Here is a 26,641-nt window from a genome sequence, read left to right on the forward strand (position 1 = left end):
AGCCCAGCGCTGCTGCTTATCGCACTTTGGTTCTAGGGCACTCCTGGTACCGTAAAGAAAATATCTGGGTTTGCCAGCTGGAAGAAAAAGCAACTCAGCCTGGAGAGGGAGCTGTTGGGGGTGTTCCGAGGCTGGGTAGAGTATGGGTGGAGAGCCCAGACTTCAGCAGAGACCTGGGCGCTTCTCCTAGCTGCGTCCCATCAGCCCTGAGCATTCAGACAAGGAGCAATCCCCGCGTGCCTCTGTTTCCTTGTGTCAAACACAAGGGGGTTGAATGGGATGGTCCCTAAGGGTCCTCCCATTAGGAACCATCTGCTCAACAGCTCAGTTTCATTGGGCAGAGCTTTTCTGCTTTGTCTTCTTTATGGCGCCCATCTTTCTTCCTCATTTCTGAAAGTGCCTTTTGGACACCATTCTTATCTTATAAAAAGTGCAGCTATCTCTTATGAACTCTGCTCTCATCCCCCCAAATCTTCTCTCCTGCGCAGACGTAGAAGATCAACAGCTCTTGTTCCTAGCATGGACCGCTTTAACAACATGGGAGGTTATGTAATTAGACTTGTTACGATACCACAAGGCAGAACTGAAACGGATTAGACAAGTGAAGCCAAGTTTCATTATCTGGTCTAGAATGTTTCTCCAGCCAAGAATCCAAGATGATGTCCGCATTCCTAGAAGTGAACTTCCTGTTTCCTTTTTCTCTGAGCGCAGTACGTGCCTGTTTAATTAGGCAGCCTCCCCGCAATGCCCTTAATGAGCACTCATGTAATCTTCGTTAATAAAAGGAGGATTTATTAAACTTTCGATTCTAATAAATAGTCAGCCATTATCTTTGCAATGGGCCCCAAACCCTGGTAAAAATGAAGCGGGCTCTGGGACCATTCAAAGGGTCCATTCAACAGAGCTTAACGTGTTAAGAATAGAGCTTAACGTGTTAAGAACAGAGCTTAACGTGTTAAGAATAGAGCTTAACACGTTAAGCTCTATTCTTTAGTGACGAGAGTGAGTCTTCCCACCACCATGCCTCAGTTTAAAGGCCTGAAGCTGAATTTCCTCTTCTTACCACACTGAGGTCCCACAGACACCTTAGTCAAGCGTTAAGAGCTTAAAAACAAAAGAAAAGAAAAACAAAAATTGAGAAGCAGGTATAAAGAGGAACAGAGGCTTTCCCTAGCCATGGCCCCATGGATGAATCTGCCCAGAAGGAAGCCCAGCAAAAAGAAAGCCCAGTCACATTCTCAAACGGTTCCCACCCTCCCTTTGTTGACGGGACTAAGAGGGGCAGTGAATTCAGCTGTTCAGAGTTCCAGGGGAAAGTCAGGATCTTCAGGATTTTTACTTCCAAATGAAGGATAGAGCAGCAGGAGATCAAGGCTGAAGGAAGCCCTCCCTCTCTTAGGCAGTTAAAGCCCTGGAGCAAGGTGGGTAAAGAAGACAATATGATGTCTTAGACTGCTTTTGTGGCTCATTTTTAAAAGACTGAATTCAGACTTAAAGAATAAAGATAAGGAGAAAGGCATCGGGGCTGCAGGTTCCCGCAGCCCTGGGAAGTGGCTGTTTGCTGGAGACAAGAAGATGAGATTTCTCAAGCTGGGCTCCAGGCTAGAAGGAACAGAATGAACCCAGCCAGGGCACAGAGCTGAGCTGGTTGACAGTACCCTCGTTGTCCATTCTCTCCTTGCCCCTACCTGTCCCCACTGGTCTCTGCCAGCCTGTTGTTCATTACTGCAAAGGCTCCTATCCCCCCTGAGAATTCATCGTCCAACGACAGAGTGCTGGTCTGGTGGGGGCAGCCATTGGCCGTTTCGGACAGCTGCTTCTGGAGGATGGCTAGTGAGACCTTGTTGGCCGCCAAGAAGTCCTTCATGGAGATCATCTCACCCGAGAGACGCCGCCCATCCGTGTCACTCTCTATGACTCCATCCGTTTCTATGGAGATGTCGCACCGGTTCTGGACAGTGCCTGGCATCACCACGTTCCTCCGGGACTGCAAGAGTCTTCTCTGGCATTGTTGGCAGCACCCACCATCCATCTTCCTCAGGATCCAGTTCACGGACTGTTTAATGAGGATGGAGATGACGTTGAACAAGGAATAGATGCAGCAGACGCCCATGAGGATGAAGACGAAGTTGGCGAAGCGGTAGAGGCCCTGGCTAGCATACCGGGCATTCTGGCTGCTGACAAGGTCCCCAAAGCCGATGGTGCTGAAAGCCACAAAGCAGAAGTAGAGCGCGTCGAAGTAGCTCCAGCCTTCCACGGAGGTGTACATGGCGGACGCGCAGCAGGAGATGAGGAGGGAGGCCATGCACAGGATCAGCATGACGTAGTACACGGAGGGCTTCCAGCCAGCCGCGCTGTCCACCTCACCCTTCCCCGGGTTCTTCAGGCTCTGCTGGGGCAAGGCCCCCCGCCTCTGGAGCTGCCGCTGGTGGCACGATTTCATGATGCAGGCGATGACGGTGATCAGGCGCTCCAGGAAGAGGTTGAAGAACAAGATGGTGCTGGAGCACCCGAGGAGGCCATAAAAGATCAGAAAGAGTTTTCCTTCTACTGTTGCCGGAGTCGTCATCCCAAACCCTGCAGGAGACAAAAATCAGAGGAGAGTGAGGGAGATCTCGGCCGTGAATGGGGGTCAGTCTTGGCTTTGATGGCTGGCAAAGGACCTGAATAAACAGTTTCGTAAAAGCACTCTGTCCTAGCCTTTCTAGGAAGGAGAGGGAGAATTCTGACTTGCTTTTGAAGACACTAAGTGTTGTTCAGAGCTGGGCTGCTCAAAGTCCATATGGTGCCACAGTGCAAATCAGAACAAGGTACCTCTTCCTCTGAGTGGATACCACCACTGACAGTGGCTTGGTGGTGAGAATGTGGGCTGGATTTCAGCCTCCCCTCCCGATTCTGCTGTAGATGTCCTCATACAGTAGATGACCTGAACGACCATACTTAACAGACGTTGTTCAGAGAGATAAACAAAGGCTCATACAAAGAAAAGTCTTACAGAATTCACTTATTCTATAAACACTTATTGGCTGCCATTCCAGGAATGGGGGATAGAACTGTGGAGAAAGATAGATCTGGTCTCTGCCTTCATGGAGCTCCAATGTAGTGAAGTGATTACTTTGTTTTGTGATCAGTGTTGTAATAAGCATGGTGCTGGAGAATGTGCAGGGTCTTATGGGAGGTATTAAGAGGGAAACACATCTCAGACTTGGAGTCTAGGAAGACTAAACAGGGAGGACCTAAAGCTAAAGAGGAGTTAGGCAAGGCAAGGAGGGTGTGCGTGTGTGTGTGTGTGTGTGCGCGTGTGTATATGTGTGTGTGTGTGTATGTGTGTGTGTGTGTGTGTATATATGTGTGCGTGTGTATATGTGTGTGCGTGTGCGTGCGTGTGCGTGTGTGTGTGTGCGTGTGTGTGTGTGTGGTGGTGGTGATGTTTCAGGCAGAGAAACAGCACATGCCAGCATATACGGAAATGAACAATTTGCTCAAGATTTTCCCATCTTTAAACAAAACTCTCATGCTTTGGGAGTGGTAACTGACGTGTCAGTTGTTATAGTTTGATAACATATAAAAAGTCTCTCTTGCCTTTGTCTCTTACTGTTCACAGTTTTGACTTTCTTGACCTTTCTACCCCTACACACAGATATGATAGTAAGGATACCAAGGATACCAACTGTAGGACAGTGGACATCACTAAGAAAAAGGAGAAACGGAAGAAAAATACACTCAGTATTTCTCACTCAGGGGCACTAATCTTCAGCTCACCGTGAGGGACACGAAATTCTTCCAAGCAAATGATTCAGTAAACATGAGGAGTCTGATTTGTTTGAGGGGATGGGCATCAAAGTCCTTCTGATAATAAACACCATCTGAAAAATAAGTATTCATCATGCCACCCTGGGTTCAGATTTTTTATTCAAGTCAAACCTCCTTCTTTGTCAAACCTTCCTTCTTTTTCCTTTATTGTCAAGCTCAGTTTCCTAACCGAGGCCGCATCATTGGGATCTCTAGGTTTCACCCATTATCCTCTTTCCTGATAACACCCTGCTATCATCAAGCCAACACTTTTCTTTGCTGCCACAGCTCAGCCCGTGGCTGCCTCCCAGTGCATCCTGGGACGTGGTCAGATCAGACCTCGCGATTTGTGAACTTCTGGGATTATGACTTCCTGCTTCCTCATGTGGAGCCAATGGGCCACCTTTCCCAAACACCTAGGTGTGCATACTGCGTTACCATTTAGTTTTCCAAGTAAATTCAATTTTCCTTTCTCAGCATACAAGGGTCTATCTAGGGTAGGAAATTAACAATATATAGCCAAGAGCCTGCAGGAAGATATTGATTGCTTTTTAGCTGGTTGGCGTGGAGTGGAATGGGTGATCAGGTAAGGAAGGAGCGAGGGGCAGGGAATAATTCCACTGGGAGTTACAGTCCTGGCCCTTTAATGGTAGAGAGAAAGTCAGACCATCATCTCTTCTCTGGGAACTCTTGTTTTGAAAATTAAAGGCCTTTAGTGACTCTTGACAGTGTAGGTTTCATTTGTTAGATATCTTCATTATGATGTAAGGAAATTCTCTCTTTGCTGTCTTTTCTCTTGTTAGTAACTTTAATTCTTATCCCCAAGCTTGAGTTGCAATGAGGCGGTTGAAGTAGTAGAGAATTAAGAAAAAACTTACTGAGTTTAAGGACTGAGCTGAGAGCAGTGTCTTTTTCTACCCAGTCTGAAGAACATGGAGGAGTGACCAAGGTGTGGAGTGATTAGTTCCTGATCACTTAGGGCTGCGGGGGGGGGACCTCCTCTGGCTCAGTGAATTCCTGAAACCAGTAAGCTTGTGAATGCTTCTGCACTAAGAAGATATAAAAATGAAAGCTGGAGCCCTTGCCCCAAAGCTGTAAGGCTAGCAGAGTATTGCGGCTGTCTTCATTGAAACAGAACCGAGGCAACACGCAGGAAAAAGAAGAAACGTTTATCTGCGGCCATTTATTGACCCAACAACATTCCAAAAAAAGGATAAAGTTATTGAAAATAGGGAAGGCCCAATATACCCTGAGAAAACCATAATTCAAAAAGACACATGCACCCCAATGTTCACTGCAGCACTATTTACAGTAGTCAGGACATGGAAGCAACCTAAATGTCCATCAACAGAGGAATGGATAAAGAAGATGTGGTACATATATACAATGGAATATTACTCGGCCATAAAAAGGAACGAAATTGGGTCATTTGTAGAGACGTGGATGGACTTGGAGTCTGTCATACAGAGTGAAGTAAGTCAGAAAGAGAAAAACAAATACTGTATATTAACGCATATATGTGGAATCTAGAAAAATGGTACATATGAACCTATTTGCAGGACAGAAATAGAGACACAGATGTAGAGAATGAACATGTGGACACGGTGGGGAAGAGGGGATGGGATGAATTCGGAGACTGAGATTGACATATATACACTACCATGAGTGAAACAGATAGCTAGTGGGAACCTGCTATATAGCACAGGGAGCTCAGCTGGGTGCTCTGCAGTGACCTAGTTGGGTGGCATGGGGGGTGGGGTGGGAGGGAGGTCCAAGAGGGAGGGGATATATGTATACATACAGCTGATTCACTTTGTTGTGCAGTGGAAACTAACACAACATTGTAAAGCAACTATATCCCAATAAAAAACAACAATAACAAAAAACAATTCAACAGGGCAACTCATTTTTTGAGCTGTATTTGTTAAATTAAAAAATATATTAAAAATAAGGGAAGGCCCAGAGGTAACAACAGGTGTATATGTGGAGGAGTGAGGGGAGGCATTTGCCAACAATCAGAGAGCTTTCTTGTGTAACGCAAGACGCAAGTGGGCAAATGTTTTCTTTTACAAAATCTTCCTCTGATCCCAGAAGGAACTTAATGATTTTCCTCTTGGAGAGCAGAGAAGCAGGAGTAATGAGTAGCTCTCAGTCAAAGGTAAGAACAATTATTTATTGAGCATCTGTTAAGGTCAGGGGCAGCACTAGGTGTCTGGGCCACACAATGATGGCCTGGACAAGGTCCTCGGCCTCCAGGAGCCCATCATCCAGGCTGCGACAGATAAACTGCTGTCTGCAAAACAAGGCAGAGTGAGTCAAGGGCCAAAGTAAAGTCACAGTGGTGCTATCCTGGCTTCAGGGTCCCAAATGCAGCCTCACTCGGGATGAATGACTGAGATCCATGTAGACGTGTTGCTGAAGCCAGCTGACAAGCTTGACAAGCTGATTTTTTTCCAATGACTGAGACGTCTAGTGATTTTGCAACACGTTCCAGGGATTTAAAATCTCTATATTCTATCTTGTTTGGTTGGTTTTAAAACATTCAATTTTATGAAAGAAAGGATAACCTGTGACTTTTTTTTAACATCTTTATTGAGGTATAATTGCTTTACAATGGTGTGTTAGTTTCTGCTTTATAACAAAGTGAATCAGTTATACATATACATATGTTCCCATATCTCTTCCCTCTTGCGACTCCCTCCCTCCCACCCTCCCTAAACCTGTGACTTTCGATTACCTGCACTATTTGCTTGATCACTACCATCTTTTCAATCAGCAAAAATGACAGAAGATGGCACAAGCGGTGTTATTCATAGAAGCAACGGGAGACAGCTTCCTAATATTTGCAGTTAGAGGTGTTGCCATGGCTTTACTACTCTCAGAGCTTAACAGTGTGTCAGCTAATAATGCAGGCTTTTTCATAGAAAGTCTCCCACTTTTTTGAGTCCCATAATACTGAGCATTACGGATCCCTTGAATTGGGAATAATAAGCCTCAGGGTCCTCCTTAGTGGAGGAAAAGGACACAGGTATTATCAAAGGCCTGCCCTCTGCCAGGTATCACTGACTCCTAATACCCAGGCCCGCTCCCGGGTGTACAGATGTAAAGTAAAGCCAGAGTTAGAACCTAGATTTATCTCGTCTCCCAGGCTTGTGATCTTTCTACCTGCCTACGCTAAGTGAGTGAAACCACTGTCAGGTGTACACACTGTAAGCAGAACTGAGAGGGAAATTAACCAAGCGTCTAATGCTTTACATAGACACCCAGACTGCAGCAGCTGCCAGATCTGGTACCAAAATCAGGGGATCGGCTGAATCAGAAGCTGAAACCCTACAGTCTTCACTTACGTTTCTGAACGTACGTGTGCCTCTCCCAACGAGTGATGCCATTACATCGGTTTAAAAAACTTGTTACACCCCATGCATTCGGTCTCTTTGTATTTCATAGGCACACAAATGAATCTGACTGTCACAGGTGGTGCTTTCCAATATACAGTTTCTTTCCTGTGCTTCAAGCCTGCAGTCTCCTGATTTGTGTCCAGCCCCTGAGTCTGGGAGCAGATGAGGTAGCTGATTGGGGATCAAGGGCACCTAGGTTTGGTTTGGAGGCCAAGGGAGCTCGCCTGGCAGTCTACTTCGGCTGAGCTCCCTTGGCCATTTCAGATCTGTTTTAATGTGCTCCTGGGACCAAACCGGGCTCCCTGGTGTCCTTGGGCCCAGGAATGAAGCAATTAGGCACTGCCAGCGTCCCAGTCAACCCCTAAAGAGCCCTTCACTTAGACCATGAAGAGAGGAGACTAGGTCTGCCGTCTCCCACCCTTTTATGCGTATAGTGTCAACTACATATTCTTTCAAAATTAGTCAAGATGAAAAATCAAAAAGCTTTGCATTATATTTTTCAAATATACACAGAGGTAGAGAGACTGCTATAATAAGCCCTCATTTCCCAGTTTCAGCAATTGTTCAGATCTTGCCAATCATGTTTCTCCTATTCCACCCTACCCCCTTTATTTGCTGGAATTTTTTAAAGTAAATCCCAGACAGCATGCCATTTCATCCATTAATAATGATGCATCTGTAACTGACAAGGACTCTATTTTCCCAGTATAACCACTATGTCGTTATCACACCTAACAAAATTAACACTAACTCTTTTTTTTTTTTTTTTTTTTTGCGGTACGTGGGCCTCTCACTGTTGTGGTCTCTCCCGTTGCGGAGCACAGGCTCCGGACGTGCAGGCTCAGCGGCCATGGCTCACGGGCCCAGCCGCTCTGCGGCACGTGGGATCTTCCCGGACCGGGCATGAACCCGTGTCCCCTGCATCGGCATGCGGACTCTCAACCACTGCGCCGCCAGGGAAGCCCAACACTCACTCTTTAACACCAATACCCAGTCCATATTTCAGTCTCTCAAAAATATATTTTTACAGACCATCTGTATGAATCAGGATCCTAACAAGGTCCATGCATTATATCTTTTAAGTCACTTTCATTTGTTAACAGTCTCCATTTCCATTTTTTTTTATGCCATTGACTTGTTGGGCAAATGTGTCCTGTAGACTTAAATCATAATTTTTTCCAGAAACATTTGGGGAAAAATGTATATTATGAGAGTGACTTCAGATGAAGTAGCAAATTTCAAACATTGCATGGGGACATACTAATTGGCATAAACTGTCTAGAAAGCAATTTGGGAATATGCATCAGACATCTTAAAAATATATCTTTCTCTCTGTTTTTTTTATTTTTAGGAATATATCCCCCAAAGTATTAGAAATGTGACTAATTACATACAGTGATGTCACCCTGGCTTTACTTTTAATAATGAAAATCTTTAGCAACCTAAGTGTCAGATAACAGGGCAAGGACTAAATAAAAGTAGCCATTAAAATGAAGTCATTAAAATTACACATAGGGCTTCCCTGGTGGCTCAGTGGTTGAGAGTCCACCTGCCGATGCAGGGGACACGGGTTCGTACCCCGGTCTGGGAAGATCCCACATGCCGCGGAGCGGCTGGGCCCGTGAGCCATGGCCACTGAGCCTGCGCGTCCAGAGCCTGTGCTCTGCAACGGGAGAGGCCACAACAGTGAGAGGCCCGCGTACCGCAAAAAACAGCAACAACAACAAAAAATTACACATACATAACAGAACTAAAACAAACAATCCTAGAATCTATATGGAATCATAAAAGACCCAGAATTGCCAAAGCAATCCTGAGGGAAAAAAGAACAAAGCAGGAGGCAAAACCCTCCCAGACTTCAGACAATACCACAAAGCTACAGTAATCAAACAGCGTGGTACTGGCACAAAAACAGACATAGGGATCAATGGAACAGAATAGAGAGCCCAGAAATAAACTCACATACCTACAGTCAATTAATCTTTGGCAAAGGAGGAAATAATATACAATGGGGAAAAGACAGTCTCTTCAGCAAGTGGTGTCGGGAAAGTTGGAAAGTCACATGTAAATCAATGAAGTTAGAACACACTCTCACACTCTACACAAAAATAAACTCAAAATGGCTTAAAGATTTAAATATAAGACATGACACCATAAAACTCCTAGAGGAGAACACAGGCAAAATATTCTCTGACATAAATCATACCAATGTTTTCTTAGGTCAGTCTCCCAAGGCAATAAAAATAAAAGCAAAAATAAACAAATGGGACCTAATCAAACTCATAAGCTTTTGCACAGCAATGGTAAACAAAATGAAAAGACAACCTACGGACTGGGAGAAAATATTGCAAATCATGCGACCAATAACGGCTTAATTTCCAAAATGTAACAGCTCATACTACGCAGGAATAAAAAAACAAACAACCCAGTCGAAAAAATGGGAAGGAGACCTAAATAGACATTTCTCCAAAGAAGACATACAGATCGCCAATAGACACGTGAAAAGATGCTCATCGTTGCTAATTATTAGAGAAATGCAAATCAAAACTACAATGAGGTACCACCTCACACCGGTCAGAATGGCCATCATTAAAAGTCTACAAATAACAAAGTGAGAGAGTGGCATGGACATATATACACTACGAAACATAAAATAGATAGCTAGTGGGAAGCAGCCGCATAGCACAGGGAGACCAGCTGGGTGCTTTGTGACCGCCTAGAGGGGTGGGATAGGGAGGGTGGGAGGGAGGGAGACGCAAGAGGGAAGAGATATGGGAACATATGTATATGTATAACTGATGCACTTTGTTATAAAGCAGAAACTAACACACCATTGTAAAGCAATTATACTCCAATAAAGATGTTAAAAAAAAAGTCTACAAATAATAAGTGCTGGAGAGGGCGTGAAGAAAAAGGAACCCTCCTACACTGTTGGTGGGAATGTAAATTGGTGCAACCACTACAGAAAACAATATGGAGGTTCCTCAGAAAACTACAAATAGAATTGCCATATGATCCAGCAATCCCACTCCTGGGCATACATCTGGACAAAACTGTAATTCGAAAAGATACCTGCATCCCTATGTTCATAGCAGCACTATTTACAGTAGCCAAGACATGGAAACAACCTGTGTGCACTGACAGACGAATGGATAAAGAAGATGTGGTCCATATAAATAATGGAAAACTACTCAGCCATCAGAAAGAATGAAATAATGCCACTTGCAGCAACATGGATGGACCTAGAGATTATCAAACTAAGTGAAGTAAGTCAGAAAGAGAAAGACAAATACCATATGATATCATTTATATGTGAAACCTAAAATATGACACAAATGCATTTATCTGCAAAACAGAAACAGACTCACAGATAATAGAGAACAGACTTGTGGTTGCCAAGGGGGAGGGGGATGTGGGAGGGATGGAGTGGGAGTTTGGGATTAGCAGATGTAAGCTTTTATATATAAAATGTATAAACAACAATGACCTACTGTATAGCACAGGTAACTATATTCAATACCCTGTAATAAACCATAATGGAAAAGAATATGAAATAGAATATATACCTATACATATATATGCATAACTGAATCACTTTGCTGTACAGTGGAAATTAAAACATTGTAAATCAACTATACTTCAATAAAATAAATTTTTAAAAATTCTGTATACATAAGATATATATATTATGTACAAAATAAGCTATAAGGACATATAAACAGGGAATATAGCTAATATTCTATAATAACTATAAATGGAGAACCTTTAAAAATTGTGAATCACTATATTATACACCTGTAACTTATATAATATTGTACATCAACTATGTTTCAATTTAAAAATTACATGTACAAATAATTTTTAATGACTAGAGAAAATGTTAAGTGGAAAAAAGCAGAGCCAAAGTGTGTCTGCGGAATGACTCAAGCCTGGGACATCCTCATTAAATATTTGTTGGATGAAAGAATAAACTTTACAAAATATATGTATACAGCTATATATATTGTAGCACTTAGGGTGTTTTTGGATGCCAGTAGCAGCAAATCATAAGTAGGGGTAGCTTAAACATGAAGGGGATATATTATCTCATAGAACATGAAATTTGGAGATAGGGCAGCTCCAGGAACGGTTCATTAGGTGGCTTTCTAACATTTCACCTTTCTGGCTCTGGCTCCATCAACATGCCGTCTAGTCCCCCCTCCACGCCAAAAGCTTCAGGAGTTACCTCCTCACACATCAGTGTCCAGAGTCAGAACATATTGTGTTCCTGCCTTGTTTACGTCTTTATCGGAGGAGAGAATCCTTTCCAGAAACCCCCTAGCAAAATTCCCATTGTATACCATTAAGCAGCACCAAGTCACACACCCACTTCTCAAACCAGTTATCTACAGGAGGAGTGGATTTCCTCTTAGACTGGTCAGGGTTTACCAGCACCCCTGAGGAAGAGAGGGACCTCAAAACAGGCAATGTCTGCCACAAACATACACAGAAAAAAACAAAATAAAGGGAAAGACACAAAAGTTTTAATCGGTTATTTCAGGGTGGTGATAATTCTTTCTTAATGATTTATATCATTTATTACCTTTAAACTGAGAAAAATATTTTATAATATTCTGGAATGTTTCCTCAGATTGCAGGTAAACACCTGCCCAGAAGAAGCATTCCTCTTGATTCATCTCGTTAATACACCGAGAAATCAAACTTTGATTTGAATAAATGTTTTCATAATCTTTTTAAAAATTTTTTATTAAAAATTTTTTAATAAAAAAATTTTATTTTTAGAATTTTTGGGGGGGTTCTTAAAATTATTATTTATTTATTTATTTTTGGCTGCATTGGGTCTCTTGCTGCGTGCGGGCTTTCTCTAGTTGCAGCGAGTGGGGGCTACTCTTCGTTGCGGTGCACGGGCTTCTCATCGCAATGGCTTCTCTTGTTGCGGAGCACGGACTCTAGGCGCTCAGGCTTCAGCAGTTGTGGCTCACGGGCTCTAGAGCGCAGGCTCAGTAGTTGTGATGCACAACTTAGCTGCTCCGCGGCATCTGGGATCTTCCTGGACCAGGGCTCGAACCCGTGTCCCCTGCATTGGCAGGCGGTTCTTAACCACTGCGCCACCAGTAAAGTTCTTTTTTTTGGTTTTTGATTCAGAAATGTTAAGCCTCTTTGTGTGGGATGAAAGAGGTTTCATAGGGGTTTGTGGGTGTTTTTTTCAAAAGACCCTCCAATTTCAACTGGGAAGGAAAAAGGGGGCAAGAGCAGACCCCGTGGATTATTCTTGGGGGGGAGGTTGGGGGGTGGGGAGTGGTTTCCAATGATGGAAGAGTCAAGGGTCTCACCAGGCACACTATCTCTATACAGGCTTCACGTCCAAGTTTTTGTGTTACAGGTGAGAAAACTGAGGCACCAGTAAGCCAGGTAACCTTCATGAGTGGTGGAGGCTTGGCTTGAACCCAGGTTCTCCATCCAGACTGCCCTCCTTTACTCTTGTTGCCTGTGGTCAACTGTTTCCAGAGATGATTTTGAGCTAACTGCTCCCATCCCTGTAAGCATTTATTGGTCCTCCCATCAACAGGTGAAGCCTACTTCGCTTCCCCTTGAATCCTGGGTGACCTTGAGACTTGCTCTGATCACCAGAATGTGGTAGAAGTGAGGCTGCACCAGTTCCAGGCTTAAATGGTAAGAAGCCCAGCAATTTTGTCTTTTTCTCTCTGGATCCATGAGTTGCCGTGTAAGAAGCGTGACCCCTCAGCTGCAGAAAGAGGCTCGGCTCTCCCCAGCCATTCAGGCCTCCCCAGATATTAAGTAAAGCCGTCTTGGACATTCCAGCCCCAGTCAAGCTCCAAGTTAAATGCAGTTGTATGAGTTACACCAGATGATACCTGATGGAACCAAAGAACCACCAGCTGAGCCCAACAGGTCCACAGAATCATGAGAAATGTCCATGGTTGTTGTTTAAGCCACTACTTTGGAGCAGTCTGCTACATAGCAAGCGATGGATAATGAAATGACTTCCCTCTGGGACTTGCAGTTTGTTCACCAGGCATCTTCTCTATTTCCCTGCCCTTCCAGCTCCTCCCTCCATTTTTTATTTTGGCCACACTGTGCGGCCTGGCTCCTAATAGGCCATGGACCGGTACCCCTCCTTGGCCCGGGGGTTGGGGACCCCAGCCCTATGGCATAGATTTTCATAACAATATTCATAGTGCTAAACAGCCACCTCTTTTTAAAAATTTATTTAATTAATTTATTTATCTAGTTTTTGGTCACGTCGCGTCTTAGTTGCAGCACGCAGGGTCTTCGTTGAGGCATATGGGATCTTTTGTTGCAGTGTGGGCTCTTCATTGTAGGGCTTCTCCCTAGTTACGGTGCACGGGCTTTTCTCTAGTTGTGGCGTATGGGTTTCCTCTCTCTAGTTGTGGCGCGCAGGCTCCAGGGTGCGTGGGCTCTGTAGTTTGCAGCACGCAGCGCGCGAGCTCAGTAGTTGTGGCGCTCAGGCTTAATTGCCCCGCAGCATGTGGGATCTAGTTCCCGGACCAGGGATTGAAGCCGTGTCCCCTGCATTGGCAGGCGGATTCTTTACCCCTGGACCACCAGGGAAGTCCCAACAGCCACATCTTGAGAATGGATTCCAGAAGAGATGCTTCCATTGATGGCTAACTGCTGCTAGGGTATAAACTGAAGTTAACGTACACAACACACACTTACCTGTTTATAGTGAAGTTTTTAATGGTAAATGACCACTCAAACAACACAATAACACCAGAAACTGCTTGTGTTAACACCCTGTCAGGATTTTTCTATGACAAGCCAGGGTTTGAACGCTCTAATGGAAAGCTGTGGTTGTGTACCAAATGCTGACACGCCCTACAGGAGAGAAACAACTTCCACTCACCTCACACTTGAGGCACCCCTGTACTAAGGCAAAGGAACAAGAGGATGACTCATCGTTCTTGAAGACCTTCTAAAACTTTTAAAAAGTCTCTCCTTTCCCATCCTAAACACTCTGTTGAGTGCTGCCGATAAACAAAGCATCCCTTTGACTTGATGGGATTTCACATGACACCATGTTTGTGGTCACCCTAATCTTCCTTATACAAACTAAAAAGACAGTCCTTACTAACTAGTAACATCAAGCTAAGAATGTCTCGCCTTTGACACGGTTCTTTCTCCACAACCAAACACTGGAAAATTACCAAGAAGGAACGATGGGACGCGAAATTGGCTTTCTCTGGCCTCTTTCAGTTTTCCTTCCTGGTCCAGCATTGTGCCCTGTGGCTACGGTCACAAATTAAGCCCTTTCTTAATTTTTAAATAGTGAAACTACTCCTTAAAAACAAGCACCTAGGGACTTCCCTGGTGGCGCAGTGGTTAAGAATCTGCCTGCCAATTCAGGGGACACCGGTTTGAGCCCTGGTCGGGGAAGATCCCACATGCTGCAGACCAACTAAGCCCGTGTGCCACAACTACTGAGCCTGCACTCTAGAGCCCACGAGCCACAACTACTGAGCCCACGAGCCACAACTACTGAAGCCTGTGTGCCTAGAGCCCGTGCTCCGCAACAAGAGAAGCCACTGCACTGAGAAGCCCGCGCACTGCAACAAAGAGTAGACCCTGCTCACTGCAACTAGAAAAAGCCCATGCACAGCAACGAAGACCCAACACAGCCAAAAATAAATGAATAGATAAATAAATTTATTTATTTATTTAAAAAAAAGCACCTGTAATTATGTTCTCTCTTGAACAAAACTGCCCTCCCCAAGACTACAAAGAAATGGTTCAATTAAGTAGAATGTTAGCACAACACAGGTGGCAACTGATGAAAGGTGCCTTTTCTTCCACATGAGTGAGAGGATCTGGCTGCAAGACACTATGAAATTGATACCTTTATTTTAATGGATATCCAGATACAGCACAAGCAAATGCACCTGCCTTTTTGAATTTCGTGCTGCTGCTGAGAGGGATGTAAGGTTCTCCTAGAGTGGTGGGAGCTGGTGTACACAACAGTGATGCCCACCTGTTCTGCTTGACCTGGGATGGCTCCCAGCCCACCTTCTCAACACCTCGCTTCTCCCACAGCAGCAGCCTTTTAGCTCCTTCGTGGGACCCTAGTGCTTCTAGAAATCTGGTGTGAAAGTCAAAGACCTACAGAATACTGATGTTTCTCTAGCTTTTAGGGTTTTACTTAGATGATCTAACAAGGATGAAAGAAGTATGGCCCAGGCAAGCTAAATGACAGAATCATATAAGACTGAAGAAATCAATGTGTTATTTATACTATCATAATATATGTTCCTCCCCAGTCTGTACTGCTTCCCTAGAAACTCATGAAATTTCCTACATGTTACAGACTGAACGTTTGTGTCCTCCCCAAATTTATATGTTGAAACCCTACCCCCTCAACGTGATGCATCAGGAGGTGGAACCTTTGGGAAGTAAACAGGATTAGATGAGGTCATGAGGGTGGAGCTGTCATGATGGATTAGTGCCCTTATAAGATTCACCAGAGAGAGCTAGTTTCTTCTTCTCTGCTCTCAACCACGTGAGGATACAAGGCGAAGATAGCAGTCTGAAACACCTAAGGGAGCTGTCACCCAAGAACCTAACCAAGCTGGCACCCTGATCTTGGAATTCCAGCCTCCAGAACTGAGAGAAAGAAATCTCTGTGGTTTATTAGTCAGCCAGTCTACGGTATTCGTTATAGCAGCCTGAGCTAAGACAGTACGTTACTACTGGACCCATACCTACCCTGCATCACCTACAATTTCCTAGAAACATTTGGCAAACATCCTCATGTTTGCAAAGAAAACTAGGCTCTAGGAAATCAAAGCTCCCTGCAGCAAATCAAGTTTTTCTTTCCTTTTTTTCCCTTCCTTCCTTTGCTTCTAGTCTCCTACCCTCCATTTCTTTGAAAAAGTCTTTAGAAACTCAAACCTCATTCTTGGTAGAGGCACCTTCTGGGCTGTATCTAAATGAGTCACTGCTCTGTAATAAACTGTGCCTTGAGGGGCTCGGTTGGGGCCTTTTCTTAAAAACATTTAATTTTGATATTATTAGTTCCAGAAAGCAATTATAACTTTCTTTTGCCCAAAGCCAGTCGAGAACCCATTTCAGAAAGCACCATGACACCTGTGGCACAAATGGAATTGGTATAACAACTGCCGGCGGAGCTGTTTGAAAATAGTATAATAAAATGGTATTTTAGCTAGTCGTGGGGAAAGAAAGGGCTAGTTCATTAGGACTGATTTTTCCACTGAGGGAAAAAACACTGAAGACAAACACTTCCTGTGAACTTAGGCTATTAACCCAAATGCGAGGGTCTCTGCTAAGTTACTTCCGAAAAAGGAAATGTGAACTTAAAAGTTGGAGAACAAGTCTGAGGTGCCCAGTGCAAACCAGAATTCAGGTGCACCCTGAATCTGATGTGCATCTCGTCAGTCACACTGTTTATGTTGAGCGGCATCAGATTTGATGGCAAAATCATGGGGCTGGAAAAGGGCAAAGTCACTCATTACCCACTGGGGGATGGGAAGAAGCGTGAGCGGCTGCATATTCAGACAATAGGCCTTGAAAAGAATGGTTTAAACCCTAAACTTTATCTCAGGGACTCTCCTATCTGAGTGTACTTTCACTGGAGGCTTTCTGGAGTTGACACAAAGGGATTTTCTTCTGATGACATCATTTCTGATTTAACTGGCAAAACAGGCTGTATGATCAAAGTCCACCTAATTTGCCCATTTCTCCCTTAAAATTATGCTACACTTCTACCTTTCTCTTCTCTCCCATGTGCATCTGGAAGTATTCCTTCTCCTTGACAAGTAACCTGTGTTCTCTCTGCTTACTCATCCCTGCAACAAACATTTATTGAGCATGTGCTATGTTTCAGACGCTGAGCTAACTCAGGTATCAGTAATCAGGTATCAGTAAATAAGATATCACCTCTCAGCTTCCTTCAACTATATTTCTTCCATAATTTATACTTTCTTTCTCTACCAATTTCTGCTTCATTGCCTACATTTTTCATGTTCATTGGCCTTCTGTTTCTCTTCTTTTGTGAACTCCTATTCATGTCTAGTCCATTTTCCAATTAGGGTATCTACTGTTTTTCTTATTGATTTGTGAGAGCACTTCATAGATTTTTAAGAAATTAACTTGTCATCTTTTACATATGTTGAAATAGTTTTCCCAATTTATGTCTGTCGTTTATTTTTACATGTTTTGTTGCTATGCCGAACTTTAACTTTTTTTTTTTTTTTTTGCGGTACGCGGGCCTCTCACTGTTGCGGCCTCTCCCGTTGCGGAGCACAGGCTCCAGACGCGCAGGCTCTGGACGCGCAGGCTCAGCGGCCATGGCTCACGGGCCCAGCCGCTCCGCGGCATGTGGGATCTTCCCGGACCGGGGCACAAACCCGTGTCTCCTGCATCGGCAGGCGGACTCTCAACCACTGCGCCACCAGGGAAGCCCTGAACTTTAACTTTTATGTAGGAAAATCTATCAGTTTCCATCAATCTTCTTTTGTGGCGTTTGGCTTTAGGAGTCATGGAGAGAAAAGTCCTTCCTTACCCCAAGAATATACTGGTATTCACTTACAGTTTGAATTTTAAAACTTGATAATCATTCCTGTTTAACTGTAGGGATCTAACATTTTGAAAATACTAGTTTGTTTTTCTCAGTACTATTTTTAGTTAAAATTTTTATTGAGATAATTGCAAACTGATAAGCAATCATAAGAAATAATAGTGTGTTTATACTTTACCCAGTTTTTTGCTAATACTTTGCAAAACTACAGTATAATATCATGACCAGGATATTAACATTGCTATAACCTACCATCTTATATTTACATGTTGCCTTTTTTACTCGTACTCATGTGTGTGTGTATTTAGTTCTACACAACTTTGTCACATGTGTAGGCTCTTCAGCATCATTTTTAAATAGTCCATTCTTTTTCCACTCTCTTGAAATGTCATTTTTATCAGAGGCACCTTTCTTTTTTTTTTTTTGCGGTACACAGGCCTCTCACTGTTGTGGCCTTTCCCGGTGCGGAGCACTGGCTCCGGACGCGCAGGCCCAGCGGCCATGGCTCACGGGCCCAGCCGCTCCGCGGCATGTGGGATCCTCCCAGACCGGGGCACGAACCCGCGTCCCCTGCATTGGCAGGTGGACTCTCAACCACTGCGCCACCAGGGAAGCCCGGCACCTTTCTTAAATTTGTTTCTGGATTATGTATTTTGTTCCATTGATCTGTCTATGCTGGGACTGGTACCCAAAACCCAAGCAGTTCTCCTTTTTTAATATCCGTGAAGACTCTTCCCTCTTCCTTGTCCCCTCTTCTCTTCCTCCTTTTTCTTTTCAAAAATGTCCAGCTTATTTCATGTCCAATTTCCCTGATGAGCTAGAATTATTTGGTTAAGTTCCAGAAAAGGTATTTGGATTTCTGATTAGAGTTGCCTTATGTTTAGAGATTCATTTGTAGAGAAATGACGTCCTTACTAAATTGAGTTTTCCCACCAGGAAAACATTGTATCTCTATCCATTCACAGAAATCTTTAAAAAATAAGCCTTAGTAGAATTTTGTAATTTCCTCATATAAATCCATCACAAATCTTGTCGCACCGAATTCTGTTTCTTAGCTTTTGTAGGTGGTGTGAACAGAATCTTTCCCTCTACCATATATATTTGTTTGGTTGTCTGTTTTCTTATTGGCTGTTTTATTGATGCATAGTTGATTTACAATATTATATTAGTTTCAGGTATACAACTTACTGATTCAATACTTATTATAAAAATTATACTCCATTTATAGTTATTATAAAATATTAGCTGTATTCCCTGTGTTGTACAATATATCCCTGTAGCTTATTTATTTTATATATATTAGTTTGTACCTCTTAATCCCCTACTCCTATCTTCCCCCTCCCCCCCACCCTTCCGACTGGTAACCACTAGTCTGCTCTCTATATCTGTGAGTCTTTATTTTTGTGATATTCACTAGTTTGCTTTATTTTTTAGATTCCACATGTAAGTGCTATTATACAGTATTTGTCTTTCTCTGACTTATGTCACTAACCATAAGACCCTCCAAGTCCATCCATGTCACTACAAATAACTCAATTTCGTTCCTTTTTATGGCTGAGTAATATTCCATTGTATACATGTGCCACATCTCCTTTATCCATTCATCTGTTGATGGACACTTTGGTTGCTTCCATACCTTGGTTATTGTAAATAGTGCTGCTATGAACAGTGGGATGTGTGCATCTTTTCAAATTAGCATTTTCATTTCTTTGGATATGTACCCAGGAGTAGAACTGCTGGATCATATGGTAGTTCTATTTCTAGATTTTTTTATGAGCCTCCCCCTCCCCTCCACAAGAAAAACCCCCAAACAAAACAGAACATATGTCCTCATCCTTCGAGGCCCTTGGCAACTGCCTTTCCTGCTTCTCTCAGGCCCTGACCTCACCGCGCTAGTTATTGACGAACGCTTGCCCATTCCTAGACTGTGAGCTCAGCACATACCAGATACTCAAAGCTTTAAAGTTTAATTTGTAATAAAAAAGTCAGCTCTCTCTTTGTGCTTTTGAATCTTCTGGATGAGCTTCTCTGCGAAGGCAAAAGAGAGTGGTTGGTGTAGGTTCAACAGAGAGATTCCTTCAACCTGGCCGAAGTGACTTGAGGCCCAAAAGGCAGCAGAATTTATCTGAAGGGGCAATTTGTCCCATCCATGTCCAGATATTTGTGGTTTCCTGACAGCTCCCTTGGAATATACTTCTCTTCTGCTCTCCGCACAAACAACTTCTCTCTTTCTTCTTTTTTTTTTTCTTTTTTCTTTTGGCTGCACTGCACAGCTTGTGGGATCTTAGTTCCCGGCCCAGGGATCAAACCCAGGCCTTGGCAATGAAAGCACCGAGCCCTAACCACTGGACCTCCAGGGAACTCCCACAATTTCTCTTGCTCATCTGTGTGTTCTTATTTTGCTGTGGCCTGAAGGCCTGGACTGAGTTCCGGATCAGCACTTCTTCGTACTCTGTTAGACTTTAAGTTCCTTAAAAGCAGAGTCTTTTCCTTCAGCCTTCCCCCTCCCGGGGCCACCCCGCCACACACACACACAATGGTTAAGAACACCAAGCCTGAAGTCGGTCTGTCTGGGCTCACATCTGAGCCCCATCACTTTCCCAAGGACACTCAGCTAGAAAGGGATGCAGAGAGGGTTTGATCATTATCTTAACCTTGAGCAAATTATTTAAACTATGCTTTGGTTCCTTCATCTGCAAAACCAGGTAGTAACACCTTCCTCATAGGGTTTTTGTGGGGATTAAATGACCTAATACAGGCAAAATGCTAGAGTGGTGCCTTCAAGTTTGAAGTCAGCCCTTTAAAGGGGCCGCTGTTACTGACATATGGGGCCAAGCATCGTGCCTTGCACAGCGTTTGCTGAGTGATGCTTTCTGTAAACTTGAGTGTTCATCGTGCGCCTTGGGAAAACTCCTTACATAATCACAATGGCCCAATCACACGGTACACTTGACACCCACCATCCTGCCCTCACCATGGCACCTGGAATAGCATTTCCATTCATATCTGACTGGAGCCAGCCATCAGTAACAGACAGCGTACAGTGGCCGCACTGTCCACTGACTGGCCGTGCACGTGGCCCTGAGAGCAGCGGGCACCTGGAAGGAGAGGAGGGCCAGATGCTGAGTCTGTGGGCCCCATTTCTGATTTCTAACCTGCGCAGAAAGGCTGTAGCTGTCTTCTCTGGATACTTACAGTAGCCTCTTGACTGGTCTCCCTGCTGCTGTCCTTGAAACATCCTACAGCAGCCAGAGGTACCCTTCTGAAATATGTCAGATCACACACTCCTTGGTCCCAAACCCTCCAGTGACCCCCATTCACCGAAGTCCTTACAAGAACCTACAAAGTGGACCCCATCTGCCCCCTCCCTAATTCACCTCCGACTTCTCCAGCCCCTCTACTCTTCCAGCCCCAGTGACCTCCTTGCTTCTTCTGCATCCCAGGCCCACCCATGCACCTTTTACTCTCTCTGCTTTTCCCCTGGATAGCTGCAAGATTCGCCCCTTCACCTCTTTTCAGGTCTTTATTCAAATGGGTAGGGGAGCAGGCACTGTGGGTACGAGAACACAGCACTGTGGTAGGAAAGCCCATTGCAGGGTTGGTAGAGATCACTCAGGATTGTTGGCAAGGGCAGAAAATTCCAGTGCTTTCAGGTCAAACCAAAGAGAACATGAGCTACCTAATTATAGCCAGGTAGAACAAAGTACAAGAATCCTGACAGAGGTCAAGGCATAGGGACATATCAGAGACGAGGGACCAGGTAGAGGTCAGAATCCAAATGGAACTAACCACATGAGGTGGCAGGTCCATGCCAGGACCCGCTCACCGTCACCTGCAGCCCCCAGGACAGAGGCTGTTTGCCCTTGCTCTAAGCACCTTTCCTGGTGGGTGCATAAAGCCTGCCAGGTGTCACTGCTCTTGGGAGAAAAGCTGGGAGCACAGGGCACGTGGCTGCAGCTGCCGCACCTGAAGAGGGCTCCCTGCCTCGGGATCTTCTTCACAGCTCAGAGGCTGCAGGTTGCAGCCCGTGTTTCCTCCCAGGTCCCCTTCCAGTTCTCGTGACATCAGGTGGAGGACCTTGAGCAAACAGGAAATTTATTCATACCACAATATTCACTGACTACCCACTGCATGCCGGGCTATGGCTGTGCCCTGAGACCATGAAGAAAGAGTAAATCCAGTTCCCGCCTGCAAGTGCAGCGGTGAAGACAGAAACATACCAAGTATAAGTGAATGATAATAATCATAATAGCAACAGTTTACTGGGTGCCGGGCTCTGTGCTCTGAGCTTTACACGGATTACTTACTTTAGGAGCCCATGAGGTAGGTACTACTGGTATTATTATTCCCATTTTCCACATGAGACTTATGGGGGGTACAATAAATTGCCCAGAGTCACATAGCCGAGAAGACGCAGAACCAGTAAGAGAAATACAGTCTTTTGGACTCCAAAGCTGTTTCCTAATCAGTAAACCCTGCTGACTTTTGGGGTGCTAGGTGATACTGTGGGGAGACCCCTAACTCTGACTGGGTTTAGGGAAAGGCCAGGGGAGGAGTGCCAGGGACATCAGAGAAGGCTTCCCCTGGGAGGTAGATGGAGGATGCCTGAGCTGAGCAGTCTAGGTAAAGAATGATGGGAACAATGTTCCAGGCTAGGGAACTTCCAGTGCCTAGGAAGGGGCTCGAAAGAGCATGGTGTGCCCAGGACAGTGCCAGCAGGAAGGGGATGGAGACGGAATGTCAAGGCCCAGATCAGGCCCTTACTATGATGTAGCCCAGCAAGGCCATGAGCTACAGATCTCTCAAGCCTCAGAAATCTCCAGAATGAAGCCCCCTGAACAGGAGTCCCCGTGTCGGTTAAAATGGGTTACCTATGAGGTCTGTTAGCCATAGGCTTCCTTAAAGAAGTTTCCTTAGCATGTACACTTGAAAGTGGAAATCTGCTTCCTTGTACATGAGACAGGCCTTCCCTGAAGTAGCTAGCTCCAAATATTTTTCTGGACTTTGTGGGTTGGAGTGTCTCGTTCATGAAGGCTTTTGAGGGCTGGATTGGGGATCCCACCTTTAACAGGAGATCAGAGTAGTTAAGCCTGTGGACTCTACGGCCAGACTCCCTGGGTTCAAAACCTGGTTCTGCTACGTGTTAGCTGTGGAAACTTGGGCAAGCTACTTAACCTCTGTTCCTCAACGTTCCCATGGAAGAGCCACAAAAGTTCCGTCTACCAACCTGCCTATTGTACCCAGAACAGCCGGTGACGAGTGCAGACTAGCCCCTGACAAGCCCCGCCTCCAGCCCGAGCTCCAAACCACACTAGATGAACGAACATCTGCTCCAAGGAGCCACACCACCCGCCTGGAGAGAATGGCAGGACCACAGGGGAAAAAAACCCTTACCCTGAACTGCCCTTAGATGAATTTCTTTTACCTCTTTCCATTTACCACTCAATCTTTTTAAAGTTTAGGAGTTGTCTACACTTGCTGTCTCCAGATGACTTTCCTAATAGTTCTGTCAATTTGACTCCTGCCTCACTGTTCTTGGGTTTGCCTAATCCAGCAGTTCATTGTAGTCCTCACTTGTTCTGCTATGTTGATCCGCTTCCTCCTTATTGAAACTCTCCCCTTGGCTTCAGGGAACCGCTTGGTTCTTCCCGTTTCTCTGGTCATCCCTTCATTGGTTTTTCCTTCTCCATCCACCCCATGGGATTGGTGCTCCCCAAGGAATGCCAACACTTTGCTCTTTTCTTTGTCTTCTCATCTTTGTGTGAATTCAACTACCCAGACACCTCCCAGAGAAAATAGAAGCTATTAGCACAGAACTTCTCAAGAAACCTACACACATCCCTGCTTCCACACGCTTCTGCTTTCTCTTCTGCACCACGGATGAGGTGGCCCTTCCCCAACTAAGGTTAATCCTGCCATGTGTGCCTGTCTCCCACCTGTCTCCCAAGGGGTCCTGCTCCATCACTTACCTCCTCTTTCTCCTATATCTTTCATTCTCCTTCTCTAGACCCATCCTATCAGCATTTACACTTTTCAGGTCTCTCCCATTTCCTCCTATGGTCACTACCTCTCTTCCTTCTCCTCTACTTCCCTGCCAAATGTCCTCAAACAGCTGAGAGAATCAGTTGTTTCCATTCCGTATCTCCAGTTCACTCCTCTGGAACCTTTGGAATATGGGCTTAATTTCCCATCTCCAGAAAACCGTTCTCAGACAAGTCACTGAAACTTCTTTTCAGGAAGGCCAATGGATATGTTTTAGTCCTCTTCTTCTGTGGTCTCTCTGCAGCATTTGACACAACTGACCCCTCTTTTGTTGGAACTCCCTGTAGCTTTAGTTTCCATGACACCACACTCCTTTGCTTTTCCACAGGCCTCTGGTAGGTCCTTCTTGTTCTCCTGAGTGGTCTCTTGTTGCACTCCCCTTCAATGTCGGTTTTCCTCACCACTCTCTGTGTTCTGTCCTTTTCCCATTTTCAACACACTCTGACAGCGCTAACACATTCTCTGAGCTTTCACTACTATCTATATCCTGATGTCATTAAAGTTATATCTCAACCCAGATCTCTCCAGTAAGCCAGACATCTGCATTTACATGTCCCATAGACACTTCAAACTCAACCTGCTCCAAACTGAAGTCATCATCCTTAAGCCCCAAATCCTTCCCTCCCTTTTGGGTGAAGAGTATCACCATTACCCCAACGCAGAACCCTTGGGGTTAGCTTGACTGCCCTACATCTTTTATCTGGTTAAACTTCATGTCTCATTGATTCCAGCCCTGGAATAGTTATCTGATCCATCACTGCCATATCCCTGGTCCAGGCCATCATCTCTCTTGCCTGGGTCTTGTCCCACTCCTACCCATTCTTCATTCTGCAACTAGAACTTCAGTTAAAATGCAAAATTGACATTCCTGCTTCAAACCCTATAGTAGTCCTTGGAATAAAGTCCAAATTCCTCAGATACGCTGGCCTCTCTCTGCTTCTCCAATCTCATCTCTTGCTATACCCCTCTCATACTACACCACTGTCACGTTCTCCCCAACTTCTGGACCTAAGCCTAGAACTCTCTTTTATTATCCACTCACCTCTTTGGCTGGATAATTTCTACAGTGTATCTCAAGTTTTGGATTAGACATCCTGAGTCCACCAAATCTTTGAGGACTGACCAAGTTGTGTGTCCCTTCTGTGAGCTCCTATGTACACTCCTGTGAGCAACATTACATATCCCTATGGTAGGCCTAACTTAGTGCTGTAACTGCTGGTTGGTTTGTCTGTTTCACCTTCTAGATTCCAAGCAGTTGGAGGGCTGGGAATGACTTGATTGCTGGTACGTCACCAGTGCCTAGCACAAAGCCTGGCACACAGTAGCTGCTCTGTATGCATCTGTGAATACAGTTAGGAACCTCAATCATCCTTTGTCCTCTTCCATCTCCCTGAATCCAACATGTACCTAAGTTCTTTTTCAGAAAAGCCTCCTGAATCCTTTCCATCACCATGGTCCTCATGGTCTTAGTTTAGGCCTTCCTCTAGTCTCACCAGGCCTATTCTGATCTCCTTATTGCTTTTCCTCCTGCTGAGCAATAAACCCTGCAAAATCTTTCCTGACCTCGTCTCTCAGTGGGGCACAGCTGTAACACATCGCTATTACAGTTTTTACAGTGTATTCACAATTCAATGCAAAGCGTGGTCTTCTCCCAGAGAGCAAGGACTGTGTGTCGTTACTTGTTCATTCCTGCATCGCCAGCACCTTTCACTGAGTGATGGCAACTAAAGCAAGTATGATTTATGGATTGCTCCCTTCTGAAAAAACCTCTATGAGCTTCCTGTTGCTCACAGGAGAAAATATAAATTCCTTAGCAGGACCCCAGAATCTGGCCTCCTGAAGCTTTTCCTGCCACGTCCTGCTCCTCCGGCACATGGCAGAGCTTGGGTGTCCTCCAAAGGCACCAGGCCGCTCTGCACCTCTGGAATGCTACCTGTACGTGTCCTTGGCCTGCTGTGCCCCTTTTCTTGCCATTCAAGACCTAGTTCAAAGGCCCCCTTTTTGGGAAGATTTGCTCAGCTTCCCTGACAGAGTTTCTTTTCCTTTCTTGCCGTTGGCAGCATTTGTTATCTGTGTGAAATGATCTGTTTACAGGTTATTCCTCCCTCCCCGGACATGATGGGTCTTAAGGCCCTGGGATGAAGGAAGAGGATCTCATTCATGGCCTCATGGCTTGGGTAGTACCTATGATGGATCAGGTGCCCTAGACTTATTTGTGTTTTATGGATTAGTAGCATGGTACTAGGGCAGGAATGGGTAGGCACACTAAACAGCCAACAGGTGATGAACTAGGAGACAGCCAATAACAGGATGTTGGTGAAGAGTTTTTCATTATTTAAGAAAATGTCTTTCTTCCCCTTAAATTGTAAGACTATATATAGGTTCAATTGTGTGAGAATGTAAAAACAAAAAAGGTAAGGGAAATATGGTAAAATATTAATAGGGGTTATTTCTAGGTGATAATCTTATGGGTAATATTTTCTTTTTAGTACAGTCTGACATTTTCTAAAATTTCTGTAATGAACAGAGATGAAAAACTTTTACTTCAAAATTAAAAAGATGTGGCTAAAAAACTCTTAGGATTTCTCTTCTGAATATGATGGAATAACGAGCTAAATCTACCCTCTTGCCTTAAATGACTAAAACTATTGGACAAAATACATGAAATGACAGTTTTCAGACACTGAACAGCAGGCAGCACATACGTTGAAGTAAAATGTATGACAACAGTAGAACAAAGGCTGGGAGGGGAGAAATGGAAATACACTATTTTAAGGTACTTATACTATATGTGAAGAGGCATAATAATGCTCGAACATAGACTGGCTTAAATATG

At 44.5% G+C, this 26,641-nt stretch overlaps 1 protein-coding gene across 1 annotated transcript in view; it reads right to left on the reverse strand.

The window, feature by feature from the left end:
• Nucleotides 1-1,684: 1,684 nt before the first annotated feature.
• Nucleotides 1,685-26,641, reverse strand: part of KCNK13 (potassium two pore domain channel subfamily K member 13) — a gene marked incomplete at both ends in the record, with an annotated part of 113,032 nt that continues 88,075 nt past the window's right edge. The window contains one exon of the mRNA XM_082648901.1: nt 1,685-2,577. Coding sequence (XP_082505027.1) covers nt 1,685-2,577 — 893 coding nt within the window. The remainder of the gene's footprint in view (nt 2,578-26,641) is intronic.

This window comes from Grampus griseus (genome assembly GCF_964374135.1).
Source record: "Grampus griseus genome assembly, chromosome: 2".
Taxonomy (NCBI): domain Eukaryota; kingdom Metazoa; phylum Chordata; class Mammalia; order Artiodactyla; family Delphinidae; genus Grampus; species Grampus griseus.